Source organism: Schistocerca cancellata, chromosome 2, assembly GCF_023864275.1.
Source record: "Schistocerca cancellata isolate TAMUIC-IGC-003103 chromosome 2, iqSchCanc2.1, whole genome shotgun sequence".
Lineage (NCBI taxonomy): Eukaryota > Metazoa > Arthropoda > Insecta > Orthoptera > Acrididae > Schistocerca > Schistocerca cancellata.
In genome coordinates this window covers 581,738,896-581,764,655 of record NC_064627.1, presented here as the reverse complement: position 1 = coordinate 581,764,655, position 25,760 = coordinate 581,738,896, and the positions used below count along the sequence as shown (strand labels likewise).

General features: G+C 39.5%; 1 protein-coding gene across 2 annotated transcripts in view; it reads left to right on the top strand.

Annotated features, from left to right (window-relative positions):
• The window catches only part of LOC126162191 (protein timeless), a 408,622-nt gene that overhangs the window by 268,656 nt on the left and 114,206 nt on the right, over positions 1-25,760 (top strand). For both annotated transcript variants that reach the window (XM_049918518.1, XM_049918519.1), the window contains 2 exons: positions 10,796-10,895; positions 24,744-24,936. In XM_049918518.1, coding sequence (XP_049774475.1) covers positions 10,796-10,895; positions 24,744-24,936 — 293 coding nt within the window. The remainder of the gene's footprint in view (positions 1-10,795; positions 10,896-24,743; positions 24,937-25,760) is intronic.

Sequence of the window (25,760 nt, the reverse complement as noted above, 5' to 3'; positions counted from 1 at the left end):
GGAGTTATGTTCAACATTAATGTTGTAGATTGCTGTGCTCTGTAACGGTGTAAATATTCATTCTCCTTGTTTTAATGACTAAAAAGATGTTCATACTGTGAACACTGTATATTTTAATTTATTTTTATTTTCTCTGCATCATTTTTATTAAAACCTATTTCAGGTTTTATATAGCCTAAATGAACTACTGAAAGAGCTTATTTTAGGTGCCTAAAACACACTTTTAGACGACCTAAAAATCCGTGGTCTACTTATAACTACCATCTGGTTTCTGTACAAATTGTAAATAGCCTTTCACTCCCTGTATTTTACCCCTGCCACCTTCAGAATTTGAAAGAGAGTATTCCAATCAACATTGTCAAAAGCTTTCTCTAAGTATACAAATGCTAAAAACGTAGGTCTGCCTTTCCTTAACCTATCATCTAAGATAAGTCATTTGGTCAGTATTGCCTCACGTTTTCCAATATTACTACGGAATCCAAACTGATCTTCCCCAAGGTTGGCTTCTACCAGTTTTTCCATTCATCTGTAAAGAATTCGCGTTAGTATTTTGCAGCTGTGAATTATTAAACTGATAGTTTTTCACATCTGTCAACACCTGCTTTCTTTGGGATTGGAATTATTATATTCTTCTTGAAGTCAGAGGGTATTTCGCCTGTCTCATACATCTTGCTCACCTGATGGTAGAGTTTTGTTAGGATTGGCTCTCCCAAGGCTGTCAGTAGTTCTAATGGAATGTTGTCTACTCCCGGGGCCTTGTTTCGACTCAGGTCTTTCAGTGCTCTGTCAAACTCTTCACGCAGTATCATATCTCCCATTTCATCTTCATCTGCCTCCTCTTCCATTTCCATAATATTGTCCTCAAGTACATCGCCCTTATATAAACCGTCTGTATACTCCATCCAGCTTTCTGCTTTCCCTGCTTTGCTTAGAACTGGGTTTCCATCTGAGCTCTTCATATTCATACAAGTGGTTCTCTTTTCTCCAAAGGTCTCTTTAGTTTCCCTATAGGTAGTATCTATCTTACCCCTAGTGAGATAAGCCTCTACATCCTTACATTTGTCCTCTGGCCATCCTTGCTTAGCCATTTTGCACTTCCTGTCGATCTCATTTTAGAGACGTTTGTATTCCTTTTTGCCTGCTTCACTTACTGCATTTTTATATTTCCTCCTTTCATCAATTCAATTCAATATTTCTTCTGTTACCCAAGGATTTCTACAAGCTCTTATCTTTTTACATACTTGATCCTCTGCTGCCTTCACTACTTCATCCCTCAAAGCTACCCATTCTTCTTCTACTGTATTTCTTTCCCCCATTTCTGTCAATTGCTCCCTTATGCTCTCCCTGAAACTCTGTACAACCTCTGGTTCTTTCAGTTTATCCAGGTCCCATATCCTTAAATTCCCATCTTTTTGCAGTTTCTTCAGTTTTAATCTACAGTTCATAACCAATAGATTGAGGTCAGAGTTCACATCTGCCCTTGGAAATGTCTTACAATTTAAAATCTCATTCCTAAATCTCTGTCTTACCATTATATAACCTATCTGAAACCTTCTAGTATTTCCAGGGTTCTTCCATGTATACAACCTTCTTTCATGATTCTTGAACCAAGTGTTAGCTATGATTAAATTATGGTCTGTGCAAAATTCTACCAGATGGCTTCCTCTTTCATTTCTTACCCCCAATCCATATCCACCTACTATGTTTCCTTCTCTTCCTTTTCCTACTATTGAATTCCAATCACACATGACTATTAAATTTTCGTCTCCCTTTACTACCTGAATAATTTCTTTTATCTCATCATACATTTCATCAATTTCTTCGTCATCTGCAGAGCTAGTTGGCATATAAACTTGTACTACTGTAGTAGGCGTGGGCTTCGTGTCTATCTTGACCACAATAATGCGTTCACTATGCTGTTTGTAGTAGCTTACCCACACTCCTATTTTTTTTATTCATTATTAAACCTACTCCTGTATTACCCCTATTTGATTTTGTATTTATAACCCTGTATTCACCTGACCAGAAGTCTTGTTCCTCCTGCCACCGAACTTCACTAATTCCCACTATATCTAACTTTAACCTATCCATTTCCCTTATTAAATTTTCTAACCTACCTGCCGGATTAAGGGATCTGACATTCCACACTCCGATCCGTCGGACACCAGTTTTTCTTTCTCCTGATAGCTATGTCCTCTTGAGTAGTCCCCGCCCGGAGATCTGAATGGGGGACTATTTTACCTCCGGAATATTTTACCCAAGAGGACGCCATCATCATTTAACCATACAGTAAAGCTGCATGCACTCAGGAAAAATTATGACTGTAGTTTTCCCTTGCTTTCAGCCATTCGCAGTACCAGCGCAGCAAGGCCATTTTGGTTAATGTTACAAGGCCAGATCAGTCAATCATCCAGACTGTTGCCCCTGCCACTACTGAAAAGGCTGCAGCCCCTCTTCAAGAACCACATGTTTGTCTGGCCTCCCAACAGATACCCCTCCATTGTGGTTGCACCTACGGTATGGCTATCTGTATCGCTGAGGCACACAAGCCTCTCCACCAACGGCGAGGTCTATGATTTATTGGGGGGGGGGATACTTGATAGTGGCTGTTTTCATCACTAAAAACGATGATTATTATATCTACACCTACTAAATTCCATGCAACTTGTCTTGTGCCCTTACTTTCAAAAGTAGTTATGCCATATTTGTCACTATATGTCTGTAAACACTGTTCTAAGTAACTCACACTGATTTGAAACTTTGTCAAAAGTGAAAACAATTGAAGACATTGTTTCCTTTAGACGATCCTCATTCAAACAGATATTATCTCCTAATGAGTTGCTTGTGGATCTCAGAAAGACATTTGGTTCTATCATTCACTGAATTCTACAGGGGGAATAGTTCTGCTAGTACTGGGTTACAGGTTCAGAACATTCTTTTATCAGACCATATCTGAGTGAGAGAAAAAAAATTGTATGGTTCAGCAGTATGAGATAACATGTTCAGATGTCAAAAAAAATGGGGTTTGTCAAAAGCTCTTTACATTTTGTAATCTATGTCGATGACTTGCTTAGTATTATATTGTGTAAGTCCACACTCTATGCAGATGACACTACATTTGTTACAGCTGGAAAATACTCAATAGTGTTATAAATGCAAAGTGGGGATCATCTCACAGGAACCATAATGTAAGTGCTGGCAGGTCGACAGACACACAAACGAACACAAACATACACACAAAATTCAAGCTTTCGCAACAAACTGTTGCCTCATCAGGAAAGAGGGAAGGAGAAGGAAAGACGAAAGGATGTGGGTTTTAAGGGAGAGGGTAAGGAGTCATTCCAGTCCCGGGAGCGGAAAGACTTACCTTAGGGGGAAAAGGTAAGTCTTTCCGCTCCCGGGACTGGAATGACTCCTTACCCTCTCCCTTAAAACCCACATCCTTTCGTCTTTCCCTCTCCTTCCCTCTTTCCTGATGAGGCAACAGTTTGTTGCGAAAGCTTGAATTTTATGTATATGTTTGTGTTTGTTTGTGTGTCTGTCGACCTGCCAGCACTTTCATTTGGTAAGTCACATCATCTTTGTTTTTAGGTATATTTTTCCTTCGTGGAATGTTTCCTTCTATTAGAACCATAATGTAATGTAGAATTAATTATTTGGTGATGATGAAAAACTATATAAATTCTCTTCAGTTTGTGTATTAATGGTGAAGCAATGAGTATGCTTCTGCTAACTTCTTGGAATTCATTTTGGCATGAAATTACCCGAGAGCAGTCATATCCGTTATATTTGTACATATGTTATGTATTTATTACATAGTTAGTGACAAGCAATTGCTCAATGCGTACTATGCCTTTTTTGTTAATCAGTCAATAGATGGAGCTCTGCTATAGTTAATTACTTTGAGGAGAGGGGGAGGGGGGGGGGGGTCAGACATGAGTACGGGGACTAAAAATACCAACAGCTATGTTCCTCTTTATTCTAAATTGTTTGATACACAAAACACAAAGAATTGTGAAATGTGTCAATATGTTCATCACCACGACACATACAGGGCTATTACAAATGATAGAAGCGATTTCATAAATTCACTGTAGCTCCATTCATTGACATATGGTCACGACACACTACAGATACGTAGAAAAACTCATAAAGTTTTGTTCGGCTGAAGCCGCACTTCAGGTTTCTGCCGTCAGAGCGCTCGAGAGCGCAGTGAGACAAAATGGCGACAGGAGCCGAGAAAGCATATGTCGCGCTTGAAATGCACTCACATCAGTCAGTCATAACAGTGCAACGACACTTCAGGACGAAGTTCAACAAAGATCCACCAACTGCTAACTCCATTCGGCGATGGTATTCGCAGTTTAAAGCTCCTGGATGCCTCTGTAAGGGGAAATCAACGGGTCGGCCTGCAGTGAGCGAAGAAACGGTTGAACGCGTGCGGGCAAGTTTCACGCGTAGCCCGCGGAAAATTGACTCATGCCACAACTGGAGACCGACAGCGCCGACTTCATCTTTCAACAGGATGGTGCTCCACCGCACTTCCATCATGATGTTCGGCATTTCTTAAACAGGAGATTGGAAAACCTATAGATCGGTCGTGATGGAGATCATGATCAGCAATTCATGTCATGGCCTTCACGCTCTCCCGACTTAACCCCATGCGATTTCTTTCTCTGGGGTTATGTGAAAGATTCAGTGTTCAAACCTCCTCTACCAAGAAACATGCCAGAACTGCGAGCTCGCATCAACGATGCTTTCGAACTCATTGATGGGGACATGCTGCGCCGAGTGTGGGAGGAACTTGATTATCGGCTTGATGTCTGCCGAATCACTAAAGGGGCACATATCGAACATTTGTGAATGCCTAAAAAAACTTTTTGAGTTTTTGTATGTGTGTGCAAAGCATTTTGAAAATATCTCAAATAATAAAGTTATTGTAGAGCTGTGAAATCGCTTCAATCATTTGTAATAACCCTGTATCAGAAATAGTAGATTGGCATTCAGGCTGCTGCACTGATTTGAAACTTCCTGGCAGATTAAAACTATGTGCCAGGCTGGGACTCAAATATGGAACCTTTGCCTTCCACAGGCAAGTGATCACTCATCTCCTACATTCCGAACTTAACAGAAGTTCTCCTGCATACCTTTCAGGACTAGCATTCCAGGAAGAAATAATATAGAGAAGACGTAGATTAGCTGTTGGAAAGCTGTTTCATGCCTGAGAGTTTAATTCCACAAGGAATTGGGGGGGGGGGGGGGAGGGTTACTAGTTTGATGTAACTGAGGAAGTAGCAGCTTTCTTTGTAATTTGTTTGCTGGTGTAAGTTCGCGTAGTGTTAAGCAGTATTCTGACTGAATCTTCCTCCCTGTGTCCAAAATTTTTCTTTTTTATATTCTTTATTCCAGGAGTACTAGTCCCACAACATATGTGGGAAAACTTCAGTGAAGTTTTGAAAGTAGGAGATGTGGGAAGCATTAATGGAAGTAAAGCTGTGAGGGTGGGTTGTGAGTGATGCTTGCTTAGCTCAGTTACTAGAATGATCCTGCAAAAGGCAAATGCCCTATGTTTGAGGCCCAATCTGGCACACAGTTGTAATCTGTCAGGAAGTTTTCAAACTCAAAACAACTGTGCGTATGTGGGTTGTTGATTGTTTAACACTTTGCTGGCTTTTTGCTCTCTTATGTAACAAATTCTCTTCAAGAATTCACCGTGATTTTCTTCTACTGGCCATTTCTACTTTTTAAACTTCTCCATGAATCATCGTCTTGGTTTTAGTGTCCCAAAGACAAGACGATAGATTGTGATTTCTTCTGTTCATATCTTGTAAATTTTCCCTAATTTCTTCTAACAAACTGATTTCGACCTTCTTTAAATTAATAATGTGCTTGTCCTTTTGGAGTTTATTGTTGTTCATTCTTTAAATATGAACATAGAATCAGTTACTGTTGGTTATCCATCTTGAGCTTATGGCAGTTTAATTAAAGAGAATTACACCAGATGCATTTTGCTTTTATTTATAAAGCATCTTCTGTGGTTATTGGTGTTTCTTTACTTATTCTGCTTCTTGCCCCCTTGCTAGCAGTGGTTGACAGCGAAAGACTTTGATTCGTGTATGCGCTTGGCAGTTTTTGCTATTCTGCAGTGTTTTTTGTGCTGCATTATTTATACTTCACGTTTGTAAATTGAACTGAAGTTGTGTGTCTTTCTTACTCTGTACAGTCCCATAAGTATTCGATGAGATTCATGTTGGGTGATCTGGGTGGCTAAATCATTCACTGAAATTGCCCAGAATGTTCTTCAAACCAATTGTGAATAATTGCGGCCTGGTGGTCTGGTGCATCATCATCCATGTTTTTTTGGGATCAGGAATCCCATGGATGGCTGCAGATTGTCTCCAAGCAGCTGAATGTAACCATTTACAGTCAATGATAAGACAGTTGGACCAGAGGAACCAGTCCATTTCATGTAAAGACAGTCCACACCATTGTGTATCCACCACCAGCCTGCACAGTGCCTTGTTGACAACTTGGGTCCTTGGCTTCATGGGGTCTGCACCACACTAGAACCATACCATCAGCTCTTACCAACTGAAACTGGAACTCATCTTACGAGATCACAGTTTTCCTGTTATCTGCGGTCCAACTGATATGGTCATGAGCCAACTAGAGGTGCTGCAGGCAATGTCATGCTATTAGCAAGGGGACCCATGTTGGTCATTTGTTGCCATAGCCCATTAGCACCAGATTTCACCGCACTGTCCTAACAGATACTTTCGTTGAATCTTCCACATTAATTTCTGTGGTTTTTTCATGCAGTGTTGCTTGTGTGGTGGCAGTGACAACTCTACGCAAATTCCCCTGCTATCAGTTGTTAAGTGGAGGCCGTCAGCAACTGTGTTTTCCGTTATGAGAGGTAATGCCTAAAATGTCTGAAATTTGGTAATCTATGCACACTCTTGACACTGTGGATCTTGGAATGTTAGATTCCCTAACAATTTCTGAAATGGACTGTCCCATGCATCTAGCTCCAACTACCATTCCACGTTCAGAGTCTGTTAATTCCAATCATGCCACCATAATCATGCCAGAAACCTTTTCACATGGTCACCCTAGTACAAATTACAGCTCCACCAATGCGCCGCCCCTTTATACCTTGTGTATACATCCTGCCGTCAACTGTATATTTGTATATCGATATCTCATGACTTTTCTCACTACAGTGTATGTTTTCTTCTGGGGGGCATATATTTTCCTAAAAATTTTTCACTCACATTTTTCAATTGCTACAAGTTCAACAGCAGTGGTCCCTGATACGTTTAGTACTTCTGATAAAAGAACTGTCTTGTATGTCAGAATTTTCCATTCCGCAGTATAATTTTTTGGCTAGAGTAATTTTGCATGATTCAGAATGCCTTTTGCAGTTTTACAGCTCTTTGTAAGTTTGATTTACAGCTCTTTCTAAGTTTTTGTTACTGTCCAATGCTGATGATAATATGAGCTCTTATGCTGTTTGAGAGAGGATATCTGTAAAATCACTCCATATTTAATCTTTAATAGAACTTCCCAGGTGTATTAATGCCATTTCTCTTTGTAATAGGTATTCTCATGATATATCTGGATCCCTGTTTTTTCCATTATGTTATGTAGCATTTCTGTGGCATATTTAGTTTCCTCTTCAGTCTTAGTGATGACTGCTTGAAGGCAAAGCTTTTTCATTGATTTTACACATAGACCTTCTGATGTTTATGCCTTTGACATCTTTTCCCATTCTCTTATAACTTTATGCAGAACGGAGTTAAACAACAAATGGAACGCTTATACATTTGTCAAAAGATTTCACCAAGGAATTTTACTTTTGAGGTTGTATTTGCAAGAGTCCACCCTTCCTGTCCACTCATAGCATTCTAGACTGCCAAAATCACTGTCTATTGGCATAGTCGTATGCCTTCTTGAAGTCTATGAAGGTCACAGTTGTGTTGCTACATTTGTGAGAAACTTAAAATCTTCTTCAAGTTCTATATTTGTTCTTCCATAAACCTACTTGGTAGACGTCAGTCAGGTGTCAGTCTGTTGTTCCAAATGATTTGGATGAGCTTTAGAAAGAATTTTGTATGTGACCAGCTAAAGAGATAAGCCTCTGTAGTCATTCAGATCTGCCTTATCACTTTTATTATCAGGTGGATGTATAAATGCACATTTCAAGTCCACTGCAATCATTTCAGTGTTCCAGTTCTCTGTTAAACATGTATGTATTACTTTTAAGAGTTCCTCTCTTGCTATCTTCCATATCTCAGTAATAATGCTGTGTTCACCAGATGCTTAGTAGTTTTTAAGTGCTGTGATGATATCTAATGATTCCTATATTGTGGCTAGATAGATTTTGAATCCAAATTTGGCATCGGCTTTCTGGAGGCCAGTCTTTATTATGACATATCATAGTTGAGCAAGACTTAGAAGTAGTCAACCAGTATCATTCAAATTTCTTTGGTGTTCATCTCTCATTTATCTGTCTGCTCAATGGAAATGTAGTATTTATATCTGGTAACCAGACAGACTCTCCTTAAAGGTCTTCTCAAATTCATGGTGTTTGGTGTTGTTTTTGAAGCAGGCTTGTTCTATATCTATGAGCTTTCTTTGTGTCATAAGCTCATGAAAATAAAATTCTTAAAATAATGCTGAACTATTGACCAGTAGCAAAAAGATTAATAAGTAAACCAAGTCAGAGGTAGAGAGGTCAAATAGAAATTAACCACTAACACAACAGAGCCACTGACTAAGAGGGCTTTAAGAAGGAGGCAGCAGCTCATTTTCCTTTGTAGATTATTCTGGAGAGGCAATTTTCTGAGTCTTCTGGAGAGATTCCCATCAATCAGTTGTTCGATGTCTGTTTAACTGAGTCGACACTTTGAGTCAGCCCTCTATGACTTTATCACACATTGTATTCCACCATCTATTTTTGTATGTACCTGGAGGCTATCTTAATATCGGAACTGATATTTAAAGTGTGTTGCATAGGCTTAGCCAGTTTCTTGAATCTTGCTCCTGTATGTCCTGTAAGAGATTGTTGATGTTCTGTTTGAAACATTCAGCACCTCTCCTTAAAACAGTCTCTGACAATGGGGTATTAATATATTAGCTTACCATATGCCTTTCATGATATATTATATGAGCATACAAAAACTTTCAAACCTTCTTCTTTCTCACATAAATGAAGCACTGGAGACTTTCTTTTGTGGAGATATGGTGCAGGAAATTCACACAAAGCTGTGATGTTTTCCCTGCTAACAGAAAGTGTCAGTTGCTGACTATCTTCCTTTGAGTGAGGATGCGTAATGAGCACTCATCAGATTCTAGTAAGCTGTAAAATGACAGAACAAACTGAGCAGCAATATTGCATATAATTTTTGCACATGCTTAGGGATATCCAAGTGGAAAACATTCACAAGATTTCAAAAGGGTTCTGGAGATGAAGCTATGAGTAACTCATGGAGAAAGGAGTAGCACAACCACTTCAAAAGTGGCCACATGTCACTTGACGGTGAACTGTGTCCAGGCAGACCCCCAGCAAGCCTGTATGACAATGTTATTGAGCTAGTGCATACTTTGGTCACGGAAGACTATTGTACCACAGTGCAAGAACTTACAAACAATGGAGGAGCAACTATTGGATTGGTACACTCGGTTTGATCAGAGATTTGTGCATTAGTGTAATGCCTGCAAAATTCATACCATCGCTGCTGATAATGGAGAACAAGCAACTATGTCTGGAAATAGCAGAAGAAATGCTAGACAATGCAAAAAGGACTCCAACTCTGTGTGACTTTCGGCTATTACCCTAGCTGAAAAGGCCACTGAAAGGAGCATGATTTGAGCCAAGAGAAGACATCATGCAAAATGTGATAGCCTGACAGATCACCAATCATATACTTTATTCAGGCATTCCTGTTCTCATTTTGTAAAACTTTTAGCAAAGGATAATTTTAGTATGCCTGTAAATTAAATATTATGTAAGATAATGCATTAATTAAAACATTACACTTGCATCATACAGACATTGGTTCCAAGTAATCTTCTACCCACTCCTGACTTAGATCGTCTTTTGCTTCCCAAATCATTTAAACTTAACATGATGATCAAACACAAATAGCTTGCTTGAGCACAGGACTGTCAAGTGGTGGAAATTTCTGGATTCTGTTAGTAGTTAATTCATATATTTCTCAAAATGTTATTCCTGAAACTGCAGAAGTTCCAGTGGCCATTGGTTTCAAAAAACCAAACCGAGGTTATAGCTGTGTGGAGGGACACTAGCCTCTCTGGTTGCCAGACACCTGGCACCACCTCAGTAACATCAGCCTGTGCATGGACAGGCCAAATGGCCCCTTGGCTGAAAGCCTAAGTGATCATTGTCATTCCTGCCCCCAATCATATTGATCAACAGTTTCTGTTCCTCTCCTTTGCATTATTTCCCACTTTTATAGTATTGTCTTGCCTTTTCCCACATTATAATTTTTCTTTCTTCTGACAATACAGTTTCTGTATTCTTACTTTTTCTCATAATTATCTTTTAAAGTTTAATGTTTTATTTTTATAATAGTTTTTCATCCTCTCCAATTCACGAATTATTATTAGTAGCAGTAACAGTAGTAGTAGTAGTGACCTTTTCGCATGATGGTTTAATAACTCCTGTAATTGAAATTTGTATTATGTTTAAATATGTACAGTTGTTTTGTATGTTCTCATAGATAGTTTGCAAAACACATCTAATAAATTCAGTATTTTTGTCCTCCGACAGGTGGTGACTGCAATTCGTGAATTTATTCAAGCTTTGGAAACATACAAAAAAATATCACATTTAAGCCCTGAGGACAGGGACTGTCTTCTGCAATTGCAGTGTAAGTAGTTATTCATATCCATATCCCATGGGTTTATTTATAAAAATCCTATTTAAAAATAAGTATATAACTTGGAAAAATTACCAAAATATGAAAAGTGTGGAAAATTCATATGGGATACCAAGTCCATTTTTTTTCTGTATGTGATATTTTCTCTGTGTTGAATGCCTTGTCTGAGATTAAGGTCACTAAATTGAGAAGACTTTCTGCCTATGAAATGAAATTAGCCACTTCAGATTAATAGATAGTGAGAAGTTTTATTATTGACTTGCCAAACAAAGTTGTACAAGTAATGTCACTCAGTTCAGCGTACATTATGGACCAGTGTTGTGAGTTAAATTGCTCTTGTATCTTGCATTGGGAGGGAATGACAAGAGTTCAGAATGAGATTTTCACTCTGCAGCAGAGTGTGTGCTGATATGAAACTTCCTGGCAGATTAAAACTGTGTGCCGGACCAAGACTCTAACTTGGGACCTTTGCCTTTCATTGGCAAGTGCTCTACCATCTGAGCTACCCAAGCACGATTCACGCCCTGTCCTCACAGCTTTACTTCCGCCAGTACCTTGTCTCCTACTTCCAAACTTCACAGAAGCTCTCCTGTGAAAGTAGGAGACAAGGTACTGGCGGAAGTAAAGCTGTGAGGACGGGACGTGAGTCGTGCTTGGGTAGCTTAGATGGTAGAGCACTTGCCCGTAAAAGGCAAAGGTCCCAAGTTCGAGTCTCGGTCCGGCACACAGTTTTAATCTGCCAGGAAGTTTCATATTAGCGTACACTCTGATGCAGAGTGAAAATCTAATTGTGGAAACATCCCTCAGGCTGTGCCTAAGCCGTGTCTCCACATATCATTTCTTTCAGGAGTGCTAGTCTGCAGGTTCGCAGGAGAGCTTCTGTGAAGTTTGGCAAGTAGGAGATGAGGTACTGGCGGTGAGGATGGGGTGTGAGTCGTGCTAGGGTTGCTCAGATGGGAGAGCACTTGCGCGCGAAAGGCAAAGGTCCCGAGTTCGAGTATCGGTCCGACACTCAGTTTTAATCAGCCAGGAAGTTTCATGACAAGAGTTAATTGTAAAGTGTTTGATGGATTGTGGGGGATTGGAGGGAGGGGTGGCCACCTTTATAGAATTTGATAAGCATAATGTGCCCACGTGGATCATGCCAAATATCAAAAACCTTGGGGAATTTGGCTGGTCATGACCAGGAACATGTTTGACAAACCTAGAGATCCCACCAAGATGAGGCCAATCAAAACTGCTACTCTACTACTTTAGATTGAGATCAGGCTTCAATGACTACCAATTGCACAAAATTGGAATATTGTGTATCACAGGGAGAAAGTTCCTAGTTTAACCATGTAGACTATGTGGATGGTACAGATCATAAGAAAAACTTCCTCAACCTCAAGATGTGCTATGTACCAATGGCTTAGTTAATTGATGAGTTGTGTATTAACCCATGCGTCATTTTACAATCATATTAGGTAAGTCAGTGTAATATAGCACAAGACATGATTAAAGTCAGGTATTTATTATCAACTTTCAACATTAAAATCTATCATTTAAAACATAGATTTAATGAGATGGCATGATGTTGTACCTTTTATTCTATGACAGCATGTCTGAGAAGTAATGAGATATAAATGATTTCTTTTCTTAAAAGCAAATATTCTTGTAGAGATTATTTCTAATAGTGAATATGCTGAACTTAAGTTTTTTCCATGTTCCACAGTGTGTTGTTTTATACCAATACAATATTGTTAACCCAGATTATAAGTGATGAACTTTTGTTATTCATTTATTGGCCTCCAGACATAACCCATAAATGCTGTCACCATATGCTTTATTTAAGTATATATGTTCTATGCCTCTGGATACACATAATATGTTATAATACAGAGCAACCTAACATGGCATAATTACACGTAAAATTGTTATCAGTTAGTATGATTATTTTGTTACATGTTAATCACTAGTTGAAACTTTGTCTATATCTTTATTTAACATCTACTAAGTAGTTGTGTGGCTGTCTGTCATTTGTTATTAGTAAGCATTTCATATTCATTGGAAGGTTTTCCTGGTTTCACCACTTCCTGTGGTAATTTAATGGCCTTATGCTGCCATTAGGGGCTAATGGAGAAAATACTTTTTGGGTCTGCAGTATAAGGAAAAAGATAGGATGCTACTCACCATAAAGATAATGCACTGAGCTTCAGACACATACAACAAAAAGACTATTACACATTTAGCTCTCGGCCAACAAAGCCTTCTTCAGAAAAGAAAACTCACACATACGCATATTCACACACAAACAAGCACACATCACTGCAATGTATGGCAGCTCAGACTGAAATGCAACTGTCACACTGCGTGGCAATCAGGAGTGGGACAGGGAAGGGGTGGGATAATAGGGTACTGGTGGAGGGAGAGAAGAGTGCTTTCTTGTGGAGTGTGCAGGGACTATATGGAGGCATGCGAAGACTGTCAGGTGCTGTAGCTGGGAGGTGAGCAGTGAAATTGGGGGGGATGGGGGCAGGTGCAAAGGAGAGGAGCAAGGAAGGGGAAAGATGGGTGAATGTTTTGATAGAGAGCGGCACACGGTGTGGGAGAGGAGACGTGAATAAGGAGGAGGTGATAAGACAGACGGGGTGGAAACTGTTGGATGGAGGGTGTGGCGACAGTACATTACTGTAGATTGAGGCCAGACAGAATAGTTTTGGGAGCAGGGAATGTGTTGTAAGGATAACTTCCATCTGAAACAGCCATTGAAATCAACCATTTTATGTTCAGTTGCTTATTATGCCAAAGGGTGGTGTATCATGCTTTTAGCTGCTTTTTAGTGGTGGTCGTGCATCATGGTGGATAGCTGATTGGTCATAATACCAATATAAAATGCAGTGCAATGATTGCAGCAGAGCTGGTATATGACATGGCTTGGTTTCAGATGTGGCCTGACCTCTGATGGGATAGGATAAACCTGTGAAAGGACTGGAATAGGAAGTGTTGGATGGGTGGGTTGGGCATATCTTCCACCAGGGTCTTCCACAGGGAGGTCAATGTCCAGGAAGGTGCCATTTGGGGGGGGGGGGGGGGGTGAGGACCACCTCCTCTCTGACTGCTCCATCCACACCTCTGTCCTCATTAAATCCACCAACCACCTACAATACCTGCATTTCAACATTGCCATCCCTTCCACATCAAAAAATCCCTCCCATACAGGCTGGCCACCTAGGAATGGCGTATCTGCAGTGACAAGAACTTCCTTGCCCAGTATGCTGAAGGTCTCACCAGTGTATTCACAGACGGATACTGTCCTCCAGACCTAGTCCACAAATTTGCCATTTCCCCACACACCCCAAATCCCCCAAGAACGAACTACAAAGGAGTGCCCCCTTTGTCATCCAATACTTCCCTGGAATGGAATAATTGAACCATATCCTTCATCAGGGGTTTGATTTCCTATCATTATGCCCTGAAATAAGGGACATCTTACCCAAAATCTTTTCCACCCCTACTAAAGTGGTGAAAGTCACCCACCCAACCTTCACAACATCCCAGTCCTCCCCTATGCCACTTCCAGTCCCAACCCATTCCCACAGGGATAGACCTAGGTGCAAGACCTGCCAAATCCACTCACCTAGCACTTCCCACTCAAGTCCTGTCAAAGGCTTATCCTATCTCATCAGAGATTGAGTCACCTGTGAAAGTAGTCATGTCATATACCAGCTCTCCAGCAATCATTGCACTACTTTTTATGTTGGTGTTGTGACTAACCAGCTGTCCACCAGGATGAATGGCCACCACCAAACTGTGGCCAAGAGCATGTTTGACCACTCTGTGCCACAACATGTGACTGAACGTAACATGCTTGATTTCAATGGCTGTTTCACAACCCATGCCATCTGGATCCTCCTGTCCAACACCGGCTTTTCTGAATTGCACAGATGGGATTCATCCTCACAAAACATTTGTGGCTCCCAAAATTATCCCAGCCTCAACCTACAGTAGCCTATTGTCTCCACACCTTCCACCTAACAGTTTCCACCACCTCTGTGCCATCACCTCCTCCCTGTTCATGTCTTCTCACCCTTGTTGTGTGCCATCCTCTGCAAATGCATCCAACTGTCTTTTCCCTTTCCAGCCCTTATCCTGTTCCCTCCTTTCCTTGTTGGTTATTAGGTACTGGAGGAATGAGAGAAAATGAGCAAACTGACTAGCAGCTTAGTTGGCCTGTAGGGAACCCAGTGTGTGCCATTTGCGAGCAGACTGTCATAACTTTTACTCTGCAAATGTACTGTCACTAAATTTAGATAAAGCACAATTCATGCAATTCAATACTGAACTAGGCCTGACCATACCATTAGAAATGATGCATAAGTGCAAATCAAGAAAGGACATACAATATTCTACATGCGTATAAGTGTTTGTATTGATAAGAATCGGAAATGAAAGTCACATGTTACGATTTTCTTAAACATCTTTGCCCTGCAACTATCATATAACTGATAATATCAGATTCTGGAGTTACAAATGTAATAATGTTGATTTACTTTAATGTCTAATGGGATCATACAATGGATCTTGTGGACAGCTCTGTAAACAGTTGAACACATTGACAACAACTTCACATCTCATTTCCAGTCTTATGAAGCTTGTTGTCAACAGTTAATTACACTGTGAACACATAAATATAATACTAGAAGGAGACATAATTTACACTATCCACTCAGTTCTAATATGGCACAGGGAGGAGTGAGGTATTCAGGCATAAAAATCTTTAACCATTTGTATTTTGCTTCTGCAGCATTTTGAAGCATATTATAAACAGTAAATCTTTTGTGTCAGGTGGCTATATTTCAGATACTTATCTCTTGGTCTTCATGTTGATAATGAGTTGTCAGTAATTGTTTGCTGGAGAAAGCTAACATGGATACTGATGCATGTGGGACCTAGTTAGTGCACTTCACCAAATAATTAAGACTATTTGATTGGATGGATAAAAAATCTACTCAACAAGTGGTGGCAGAACACACACATAAAAAATGCTGTTGTGATAGGCAAGCTTTCAGAGCCAGTGGCTCTTTCTTCAAGCAGAAGGGTTGAATGGGAAGGAAGGAGGGTGAAGTAAAGGACTGGGGAGGTCTAGGAAAAGGAGTAGATTTTGGGAAAGTCACCCAGAACTGTGGGTCAGGGGAGACTTACCGGTTCTGGGTGACTTTGCCAAAATCTACCCCTTTTCTTAGGCCTCTCCAGTCTTTTTCCTTCACTTTTCTTCCTCCCCCTTCAACTGTTCTGCCTGAAGAAGGAGCAACTGGCTCCAAAAGCTTGCCAATCACAACAGCCTTTTCTGTGTGTGTGTTCTACTGCCACTTGGAGAGTAGATCTTTTATCTATGCAATTAAATAACTTTATTAATAATTGATGGTTTTCATTGTTAAATAATTAAGACTGTTTTATATGCATTTTGACATTATATTTTCTCTTTTGAAAGCAACTTTTCTCAGTGAATCTACATAATCTGGAATTTTGAATGGACTGCACACATTAACATTCTCTCAACACCAAAACTGACTCCAAAAATCAACTCTCTCATCTCTCGCAGTGGGCATTAATGCCCCACTATAAATGGAATCATAACAATTATTTACCATAAAGATGACATGTTAAGTTGCATACAGGCACAACTAAAATACACTTACACATTGGAAAGCAACTGTCACATGTTACAGAACAGCAATCTGGAGCGGGCGGGGAAAGGGAAGGGGTAGCAGCGTACAGGTTGGGAGAGAGAAGAGCATTGTTTGACAGATCATGCAGGAACTAGTCTGCCAACTATGGATATCGAAACAATGAATTTCAGCAGTATTGATTTTTGTACTAATTATAGAATTACAAATACTGTTCTCATACTTCTTAGATCAAAAATATACATTTCAAATTGATTAGCTTTTTCTTACATGTTAAAATATACTGTAAAACAGAAACTATACTCTGTATTGTGTTGCTTTGGAAACACTGATTCTGTATCACTTTAATTCTGCAGAAACATTGAAATAAACACCCTGTTTTCACATACAAGTGACAACATTCAACAAATGATGAAAGGTTAAACTGTATTTATGAAACATATTCATACACACACACACTTGCATCATTATTAATGTGTATCATGTACTGAACCGAAGAAGTCTTAGTTTGGTACATTACACACTTCTCCAGAATATCACACATAAAATTTATAGATGATATTTTGGCAGAGTATGCATGAACCAGAACAAGTGGATATGTGTAAAAAGAGTTGACACAGGTTGAACAGAGTTGTGCATGGGTCATACTCAGTTACAGACATTCCTGCGAAGTGTTGGTGTTTGTGCAGTTCTGGAGACTAATCAAAATTGTTTTCTGTGTAATGATTAATCTCAATGAATTTCATTAAACAGTAAATATAATAAGCACAAACTTTGAAAATGGCAATATACATTCTAATAATCTGTGCTCCTACAACTTAGTTTAGCCCAACTAAACATGATCTACATTAGTAAATTAGAATGCAAAACGTGATAAAATTGTGTGGATGCAATGAAATCATGATACACAGGGTGGTCAGAAACACTGCAAAGCTTGTAAGGGTGTTGCAGGGGAGGTTGTATTGAGAAATAATTACAGTGTGCTGCTTCCAAGTTATTTAGCATTGAAATTAGCCAATCAGGTCATTGCCCTCACAAGTGAATCACTTGCACATACTAAAATGTAGTAATGCACAGACCTCTATGGGTCCGTGAGTTACTACTTGTCCAAATGCTCATTACCAGTTAAAATGTGACTTTTTCAGAAGTGATAAATTTAAGCTAGGCGATCAAAACCTATGTTTGTTTGGTATGAGGAATCCAAATGAAGAACAAATTTGGTGACAATGTCTCTGGCAAGCTGCTTGAATTTGCATGCTTGATGACCTGATCGGCTAACATCAATGCTAAATAACTCTGGAACAGTTGAATTTTTTTCTTAACAATTATTTCTCATCACAACTTCCCCTGTTACACCTTCACAAGCTTTTCGGACTATTTCTGACCATCCTGTGTATATAAAGGAGCGAGAACCAATATAACTTATATAATTTCTGTTTGTAAAGGAAATATGTGGAAAAATTTTTATTTTTTGAGGAACACTTTTTTCACAGAATACCGTATTTACTCGAATCTAAGCCGCACTTTTTTTCCTGTTTTTGTAATCCAAAAAACCACCTGCGGCTTAGAATCGAGTGCAAAGTAAGCGGAAGTTCTGAAAAATGTTGGTAGGTGCCGCCACAACTAACTTCTGCCATCGAATATATGTAGCGCTACACAGGCATGCTTTGCAGGCACAAAGATAAATACTGGCGCCAAAACCTCTGCGTCAGCAAACAAAATTTAAAAAAAAAGGTGGATGACGAGCTTTTTTTCTCCGCCTCGAGTTTCGACCACTGCATTTCCATACATTATCCAACAAAGTAAATACAAATACCGTATTGTTCATCTTCGAATGTCGCAGCATTTCAATGTACTACGAAAATCCAACTAGCAAGACTGTTTGGGATGTTTATCAATATGGCCAACTCGACGTTCTGAATTTTTTCCTACCTGTGAGAAGAGATGGTTGCTAATACGAACTTTTATGAATTGTGAATCACATGCAGTATTCTCTTCACCATAAGTATAATATGAATATAAACATTTTGCCATGTATTCTTTCGTGTTTGTTGCTATCTCATTTAAATCCTGTCTGCCTAATAAACTACGAAACTAGAGTGAGAGAACAGCAAACGCAGAAGAATATACATATCATGTCATGTTTAGATTCGTATTATTCTTATGCCTAATAGTGATACAGTCAGAAATGAAGCACGGCAATTGACTAGATTTTTAAATCTAAGATTACTCTAATTTCTGTGCAGAATGTAATGTACTAAAGAGGCATCTGCAAAGATTTTCAAACGGAGAAAAATTTTCACTAAACTCTCGATCCGAACATCTTCTATCATACGCAGTCTATTATTTGGTACTATCTGAATGCGACAAACAATGCATGACACAATACAGTAATGCATTTTCAGCATAGAGTGTAAACACCTATAACAAAGAGAACGGCACTCATTGGATCAAAGAAAAATAATCAATTCAAACCAGATGAACCCCGTGAAAAAGGAAGGGTACCCGAATAAATATAAAAATATAATATAATATAAAATATAAAATTTTTATAAAATTATATAAAATATAAAAAATATAAAAACGCAGTAAATGAAGCAGGCAATAAGGAATACAAACGTCTCAAAAATGAGATCGACAGGAAGTGCAAAATGGCTAAGCAGGGATGGCTAGAGGACAAATGCAAGGCTGTAGAGGCTTATGTCACGAGGGGTAAGATACATCCTGCCTACAGAAAAATTAAAGAGACCTTTGGAGAAAAGAGAGCCACTTGTATGAATATCAAGAGCTCAGATGGAAACCCAGTTCTAAGCAAAGAAGGGAAAGCAGAAAGGTGGAAGGAGTATATAGAGGGTCTATACAAGGGCGATGTACTTGAGGACAATATTATGGAAATGGAAGAAGATGTAGATAAAGATGAAATGGGAGATACGATACTGCGTGAAGAGTTTGACAGAGCACTGAAAGACCTGAGTCGATACAAAGGCCCCGTGAGTAGACAATTCCATTGGAACTACTGATGGCCTTGGGAGAGCCAGTCCTGACAAAACTCTACCATCTGGTGAGCAAGATGTATGAGACAGGTGAAATACCCTCATACTTCAAGAAGAATATAATAATTCCAATCCCAAAGAGAGCAGGTGTTGACAGATGTGAAAATTACCGAACTATCAGTTTAATAAGTCACAGCTGCAAAATACTAACGCGAATTCCTAACAGACGAATGGAAAAATTGGTAGAAGCCAACCTCGGCGAAGATCAGTTTGGATTCCGCAGAAATATTGGAACACGTGAGGCAATACTGACCCTACGACTTATCTTAGAAAATAGATTAAGGAAAGGCAAACCTACATTTCTAGTATTTGTAGACTTAGAGAAAGCTTTTGACAATGTTGACTGGAATACTCTCTTTCAAATTCTGAAGGTGGCAGGGGTAAAATACAGGGAGCGAAAGGCTATTTACAATTTGTACAGAAACCAGATGGCAGTTATAAGAGTCAAGGAGCATGAAAGGGAAGCAGCGGTTGGGAAGGGAGTGAGACAGGGTTGTAGCCTCTCCCCAATGTTATTCAATCTGTATATTGAGCAAGCAGTAAAGGAAACAAAAGAAAAATTCGGAGTAGGTATTAAAGTCCATGGAGAAGAAATAAAAACATTGAGGTTCGCCGATGACATTGTAATTCTGTCAGAGACAGCAAAGGACTTGGAAGAGCAGTTGAACGGAATGGACAGTGTCTTGAAAGGAGGATATAAGATGAACATCAACAAAAGCAAAACGAGGATAATGGAATGTAGTCGAATTAAGTTGGGTGATGCTGAGGGAATTAGATTAGGAAATGAGACACTTAAAGTAGTAAAGGAGTTTTGCTATTTGGGGAGCAAAATAACTGATGACGGTTGAAGTAGAGAGGATATAAAATGTAGACTGGCAATGGGAAGGAAAGCGTTTCTGAAGAAGAGAAATTTGTTAACATTGAGTATAGATTTAAGTGTCAGGAAGTCGTTTCTGAAAGTATTTGTATGGAGTGTAGCCATGTATGGAAGTGAAACATGGACGATAAATAGTTTGGACAAGAAGAGAATAGAAGCTTTCGAAATGTGGTGCTACAGAAGAATGCTGAAAATTAGATGGGTAGATCACATAACTAATGAGGAGGTATTGAATAGAATTGGGGAGAAGAGGAGTTTGTGGCACAACTTGACAAGAAGAAGGGACTGGTTGGTAGGACATGTTCTGAGGCATCAAGGGATCACAAATTTAGCATTGGAGGGCAGCATGGAGGGTAAAAATCATAGAGGGAGACCAAGAGATGAATACAGTAAGCAGATTCAGAAGGATGTAGGTTGCAGTAAGTACTGGGAGATGAAGAAGCTTGCACAGGATAGAGTAGCATGGAGAGCTGCATCAAACCAGTCTCAGGACTGAAGACAACAACAAAACAACACCTGATTAAATACGGATGGAGCACTTGACGCATAGCAATGGCTACCTGGTGAAGCTTAACTGCTAAGCTTACGACTCGAACCAAACTACTGTAGCTGTATCATCATTCATTCGACCTAAATTATGTCTCATATTACAATGGACCAACTTTGTTTCGATTTGGAGGTGTGGCCTAAAACTTTTCTCTCCCCTTGAATTTTGAGTCTCAAATTTCAGGTGCGGCTTAGATCAGGGAATTTTTTTTTTTCCCTTGATTTCGAGTCTCATGTTTCAGGAGCGGCTTAGATTCGAGTGCGGCTTAAATTCGAGTAAATACGGTACACTTTGAAGATCCTCTAGGCTTTAATAATAATGTTTATTACTTCAGTTATGATGAACTGTTGCATGAACTCTTTTAATATCTTTTTTAATAAGTTGCCTTTGTTTTATGATAATCATCACATTTGGTTTCCACTGGGTTTCCCCTTTCTGTATCTATGTCCTTATTCTTAGCTGCTCTCATCATTTCCCACCTTCTGGCTTTATTATTTAGTTCCATGTTCAGGTACAGTTTGTAGTCATGTAGCTGCATGGGTACTGGAAAGAAACAGATGTGAGCTAATATTGAATGAAATTACTCATATCAGCACTAAAATGACAAAAGTCCATGTAAATATTTAGAACACATGTAAATTCATGTGAATTTCAGTGTCATTGATGTAGTCACAGAACTGGAAGAAATTCTTTTCAGATGTAAGCAAGTTCATACATTATTTATACTTAAAATTAAACAGCTTAGTGCTAAGATGTAAAAGTTGAAATACTCAGTCATGATGCTGTTTTAATGGACAGTGCTAATAAAAACAGATTCACTGCCTTATTTTTAAGCAGTATTCTCTACATCTGTTGCAGTAATGATTTCCAATTTGTTTCTCCAATCTTTGATACAATTTCTCATGAACTTGTGTTAATATCTGTAGTAATATGTTTCTACAAGGTTCAGAGTGATAGAGCAACTCAAGCATTACTACTTCTTCATCACACAGAAATCAATTTCATCCATTTTCAACATTTTATAATGATATTATTAATATATACTGTACTAAATTTAACGACAGCAAGAACCCTAAATATAACTTCTTTATCGTGCTTCTTACAATACATCATCTCTGCGTACATCATCATCAGCATCATTGTTCATTCATACATTATTCACAAGTAACCTCATCAGAACATCATCATTTCAGTTTACAATAATTCTCATTATATTTTAACAGTTCACTGTATTTCATCATAATTATACGTCACTTAATTGCCATTACCTCGTAGTAGAATAATCATCCATTACACTGTAACTACACAAAAAGTAGCAACTTTTCTTCTGCTTGCCTCCCAAAAACGTGAAGTACCTAGAAGGGGAGGAGGAAATGAAATGAAACTTCATGGGTTGAGAGGCTATGTGATGTTATTGCAGTTATTACAATACTGAGTAATTTACAAATAAGTTGGCACTAGGAGTACATTTATCAGTATGGCACATTCCTTCTGGCCTGGATTCGTGCACTAATTCAGTTGGCATGTTTCTCCTGAGGCATACTGGTACACAGCTGTTGTAACTTGTCCTGGATACTGGCACAGGGACAGAGCTGCTGTCTGTGACAGTCCCACATGTGTTCTAACGAGGACAGATCTAGCAATCTTACTGGCCACAGGAGTATCTCAACATCACAGATAGAGTTCATATAGTAATGTGACCTCTGTGGACCAGCATTGTCCTGTTGATGTGCTGCCAGAGTTTCGTCAACCACCACTGGCGCTGTGACCTTAAGTCCTATCCAATGGTTCCTCACACCGTGATGCCATCTTGGGAGCTGGTTATGACTTCAGGTCATGGCTGGTAGTGACTGAGGGAACCCTTGATGGCACAACAGTATGGCAAGAACATCCTGCATACTCATGTGTTACCTCTTTTGCTACATTACTGTGGTGCCACTTTTCAACAGGACAGTGCTCATCGAAGCATGGCACATACTTCTATGAACTGTTTGCTTGATGTTGAGGTACTCACATGGCCAACAAGATCCCCAGATCTGTCCCCAAATAGAACATTTGTGACACGTCAGCTTTCTCAGTGTCATTATCCAGGATATCAAGGACCAGTTAGGGCCGGCCGGGGTGGCCGAGCGGTTATGGGCGCTACAATCTGGAACCGCGTAACCGCTATGGTCGCAGGTTCGAATCCTGCCTTGGGCATGGATGTCTGTGATGTCCTTAGGTTAGTTAGGTTTAAGTTGTTCTAAGTTCTAGGGGACTGATGACACAGAAGTTAAGTCCCATAGTGCTCAGAGCTATTTGAACCATTTTTGAACCAGTTGGGACACTTGTGGTTCAGATTGCCTCAGAAGAAGATACAATGGCTTTAAGCTCCATCCTCAACTGAGTAAATGCATATATCCAGGCTGGATACTGATAAGTGGGATTATACTAACAAGTTACAAAGCAGTGCCCCCCCTCCTCACCCAGTATCACCATGGATTGGAGCAACTGGGTGACCCACCTAAAACTGTATTCCACTGCACACCCAACCTACACAACATCCAGGCCCATCTCTATGCCACACACCTCCTCCTAGTACTTGCAACAGAGGTCATATCTAAGTGGAAGTCTCAGGTACAAGACCTGCCCAATTCATCCACCCAATACATCCTGCTCTAGTCATGTCACAGACTTTTCGTACCCCATCAGACACAGAACCACCTGTGAAAACTGTCATGTCGTTACCAGCTCTGCTGCAATTTCTGCACAGTATTTTTTGTGGGCATGACCACCAACCAGCTATCCACCAGAATCAATGGCCACCACCAAACTGGTCAAGAGTAGGGTTGACCCCACACAGAACACATTGCTGAGGACCACATACTTGACTTCAGTGACTGCTTCAAAACTTATTACATCTGGATCCTTTCCTCCAGCAGCAGCTTCCTGAACTACGCAGATCAAAGTTATTGTAACTCGTCCTTCTCTCTTGTAATCCTCCTAGTCTCTATCTTCACTAGCCCTTTGCACCCACTCCCTCTACCCATCAGTCTCCTCTCCTCTGTTCTGTCTTCCACTCCCAGTCAACACCTTTTCATCATTATCACAGTGCATCACACCATACATTGGCTATGAATTCTGTGTATTGCGTCCTATTCCATGCACATGCTGCCTCTCCCTCCTGAATTCCTATCCCATACACCTGCTGCCTCCCTCTGAGCCACCAGTTATGCCTTCTCAAATCCTCCTCCTGCTTTCTGCCTCTTTCTCCTGCTACCCACCCCAGCTGACACAACCCCTCACCTCAGTCCACTTGTCAAACTGCAATCCCTGCATTGTGTATCCAGGTAACACAAGGTAAGTGTGCAGAGAGCTACATTTTCATTTTTTTGTGTGCCTGTTGACAATTCAATGCTTTTACTGCTCAGTGAGTGGTCTCCTTTACTACTAAGTTACTTACCTTCTACCAGAATGTGCGTGGTTTTATGCCATATTTTTATGTCACCATTGATTCATTGTTGAAATGCTCATTATAATAATTGTTTGTTATATATTTGTGTATAGAGAGATACAGAAAAAAGAAAAAAGTTATCTTTGTGTAAATAATCATTTTAAACTGTGATTAATTAGGTTGTGTGTGTGTGTGTGTGTGTGTGTGTGTGTGTGTGTAAAACAGTATACTAAAATGCATGATTTTTTTTATTTTTACAGTGGAAATTGCAATGACTGAAGACTTGAAATATTTATTCATTCTACTTTTGCGCAGTTACAATCAAAAATTTCAGACAAAACAGTATCTCCAGGATGTTATAGTTAGTAATCATATTCTGATGCTATTTCTGGACTGCACATCTAAGCTCCCACAATACAAAGGAAATGCTTCCATGACAGAACATATTAAACAGTAAGTGAAATAAAGTATTTGATTCTATTAAGATAAAAAACAGAAACTTCTAAATACTTCTAATTTAACAGTGAGCAGAATCCCTCGTGACTACCATTATTCATTAAATGACCCATCATTATACCACAAGTGTTATTTACAGCTGCTACCATTTCTTGTTTCCCATTTTCTGCCTCTTTCAATTTAGCTAGTCCCTTTCCTGGTGGCCTCTGGCCCTCATTGCCTTGTAGCTGGCACATCACACTTTGTGTTACATCTACTACTCCACAGCTGCAGAAAAATGTTGTGAACTTTTGCTGCCCTTCATACAATGAAATTCTATGCTCAATAGTGTGGAAATATGCAGATCATGCAGTATTAACTGTAGGCAACTTTAGCATACAGAGTATAGACTGGGATGTCTACAGATTCATTGCAGGGGGTATGAACAATCAGCATTGCGAAGTACTTTTGATATCATTTCCCACAAACTGTATTGAGCAACTAACTCAACAGCCCACATGAAGTGGAAATATTTTAAACCTTGTAGCTACAAACAGTTCCGGCTTGGTCTCCAAATAGAGATGCATACTAAAGTCAATAAATCAACCAAGAAGACCAGGAGAATATTTTTGCTAGAGAGAGCACATATGCAGTTGTTAGTATGCTGTCAAGACAGTGAACTGACATCATTTATTCCTTTATGATGGACGTAAGGGAGTTATGGGCAAAGTTGAAATGGATCGTAAATTGCACTCTGGAGTAGTATGTGCCAAGAAAGTGGATTAAGGCTGGAAAAGACCCACTGTAGTTTAACAATGAGATTTGGAAAATGCTGAGGAAGC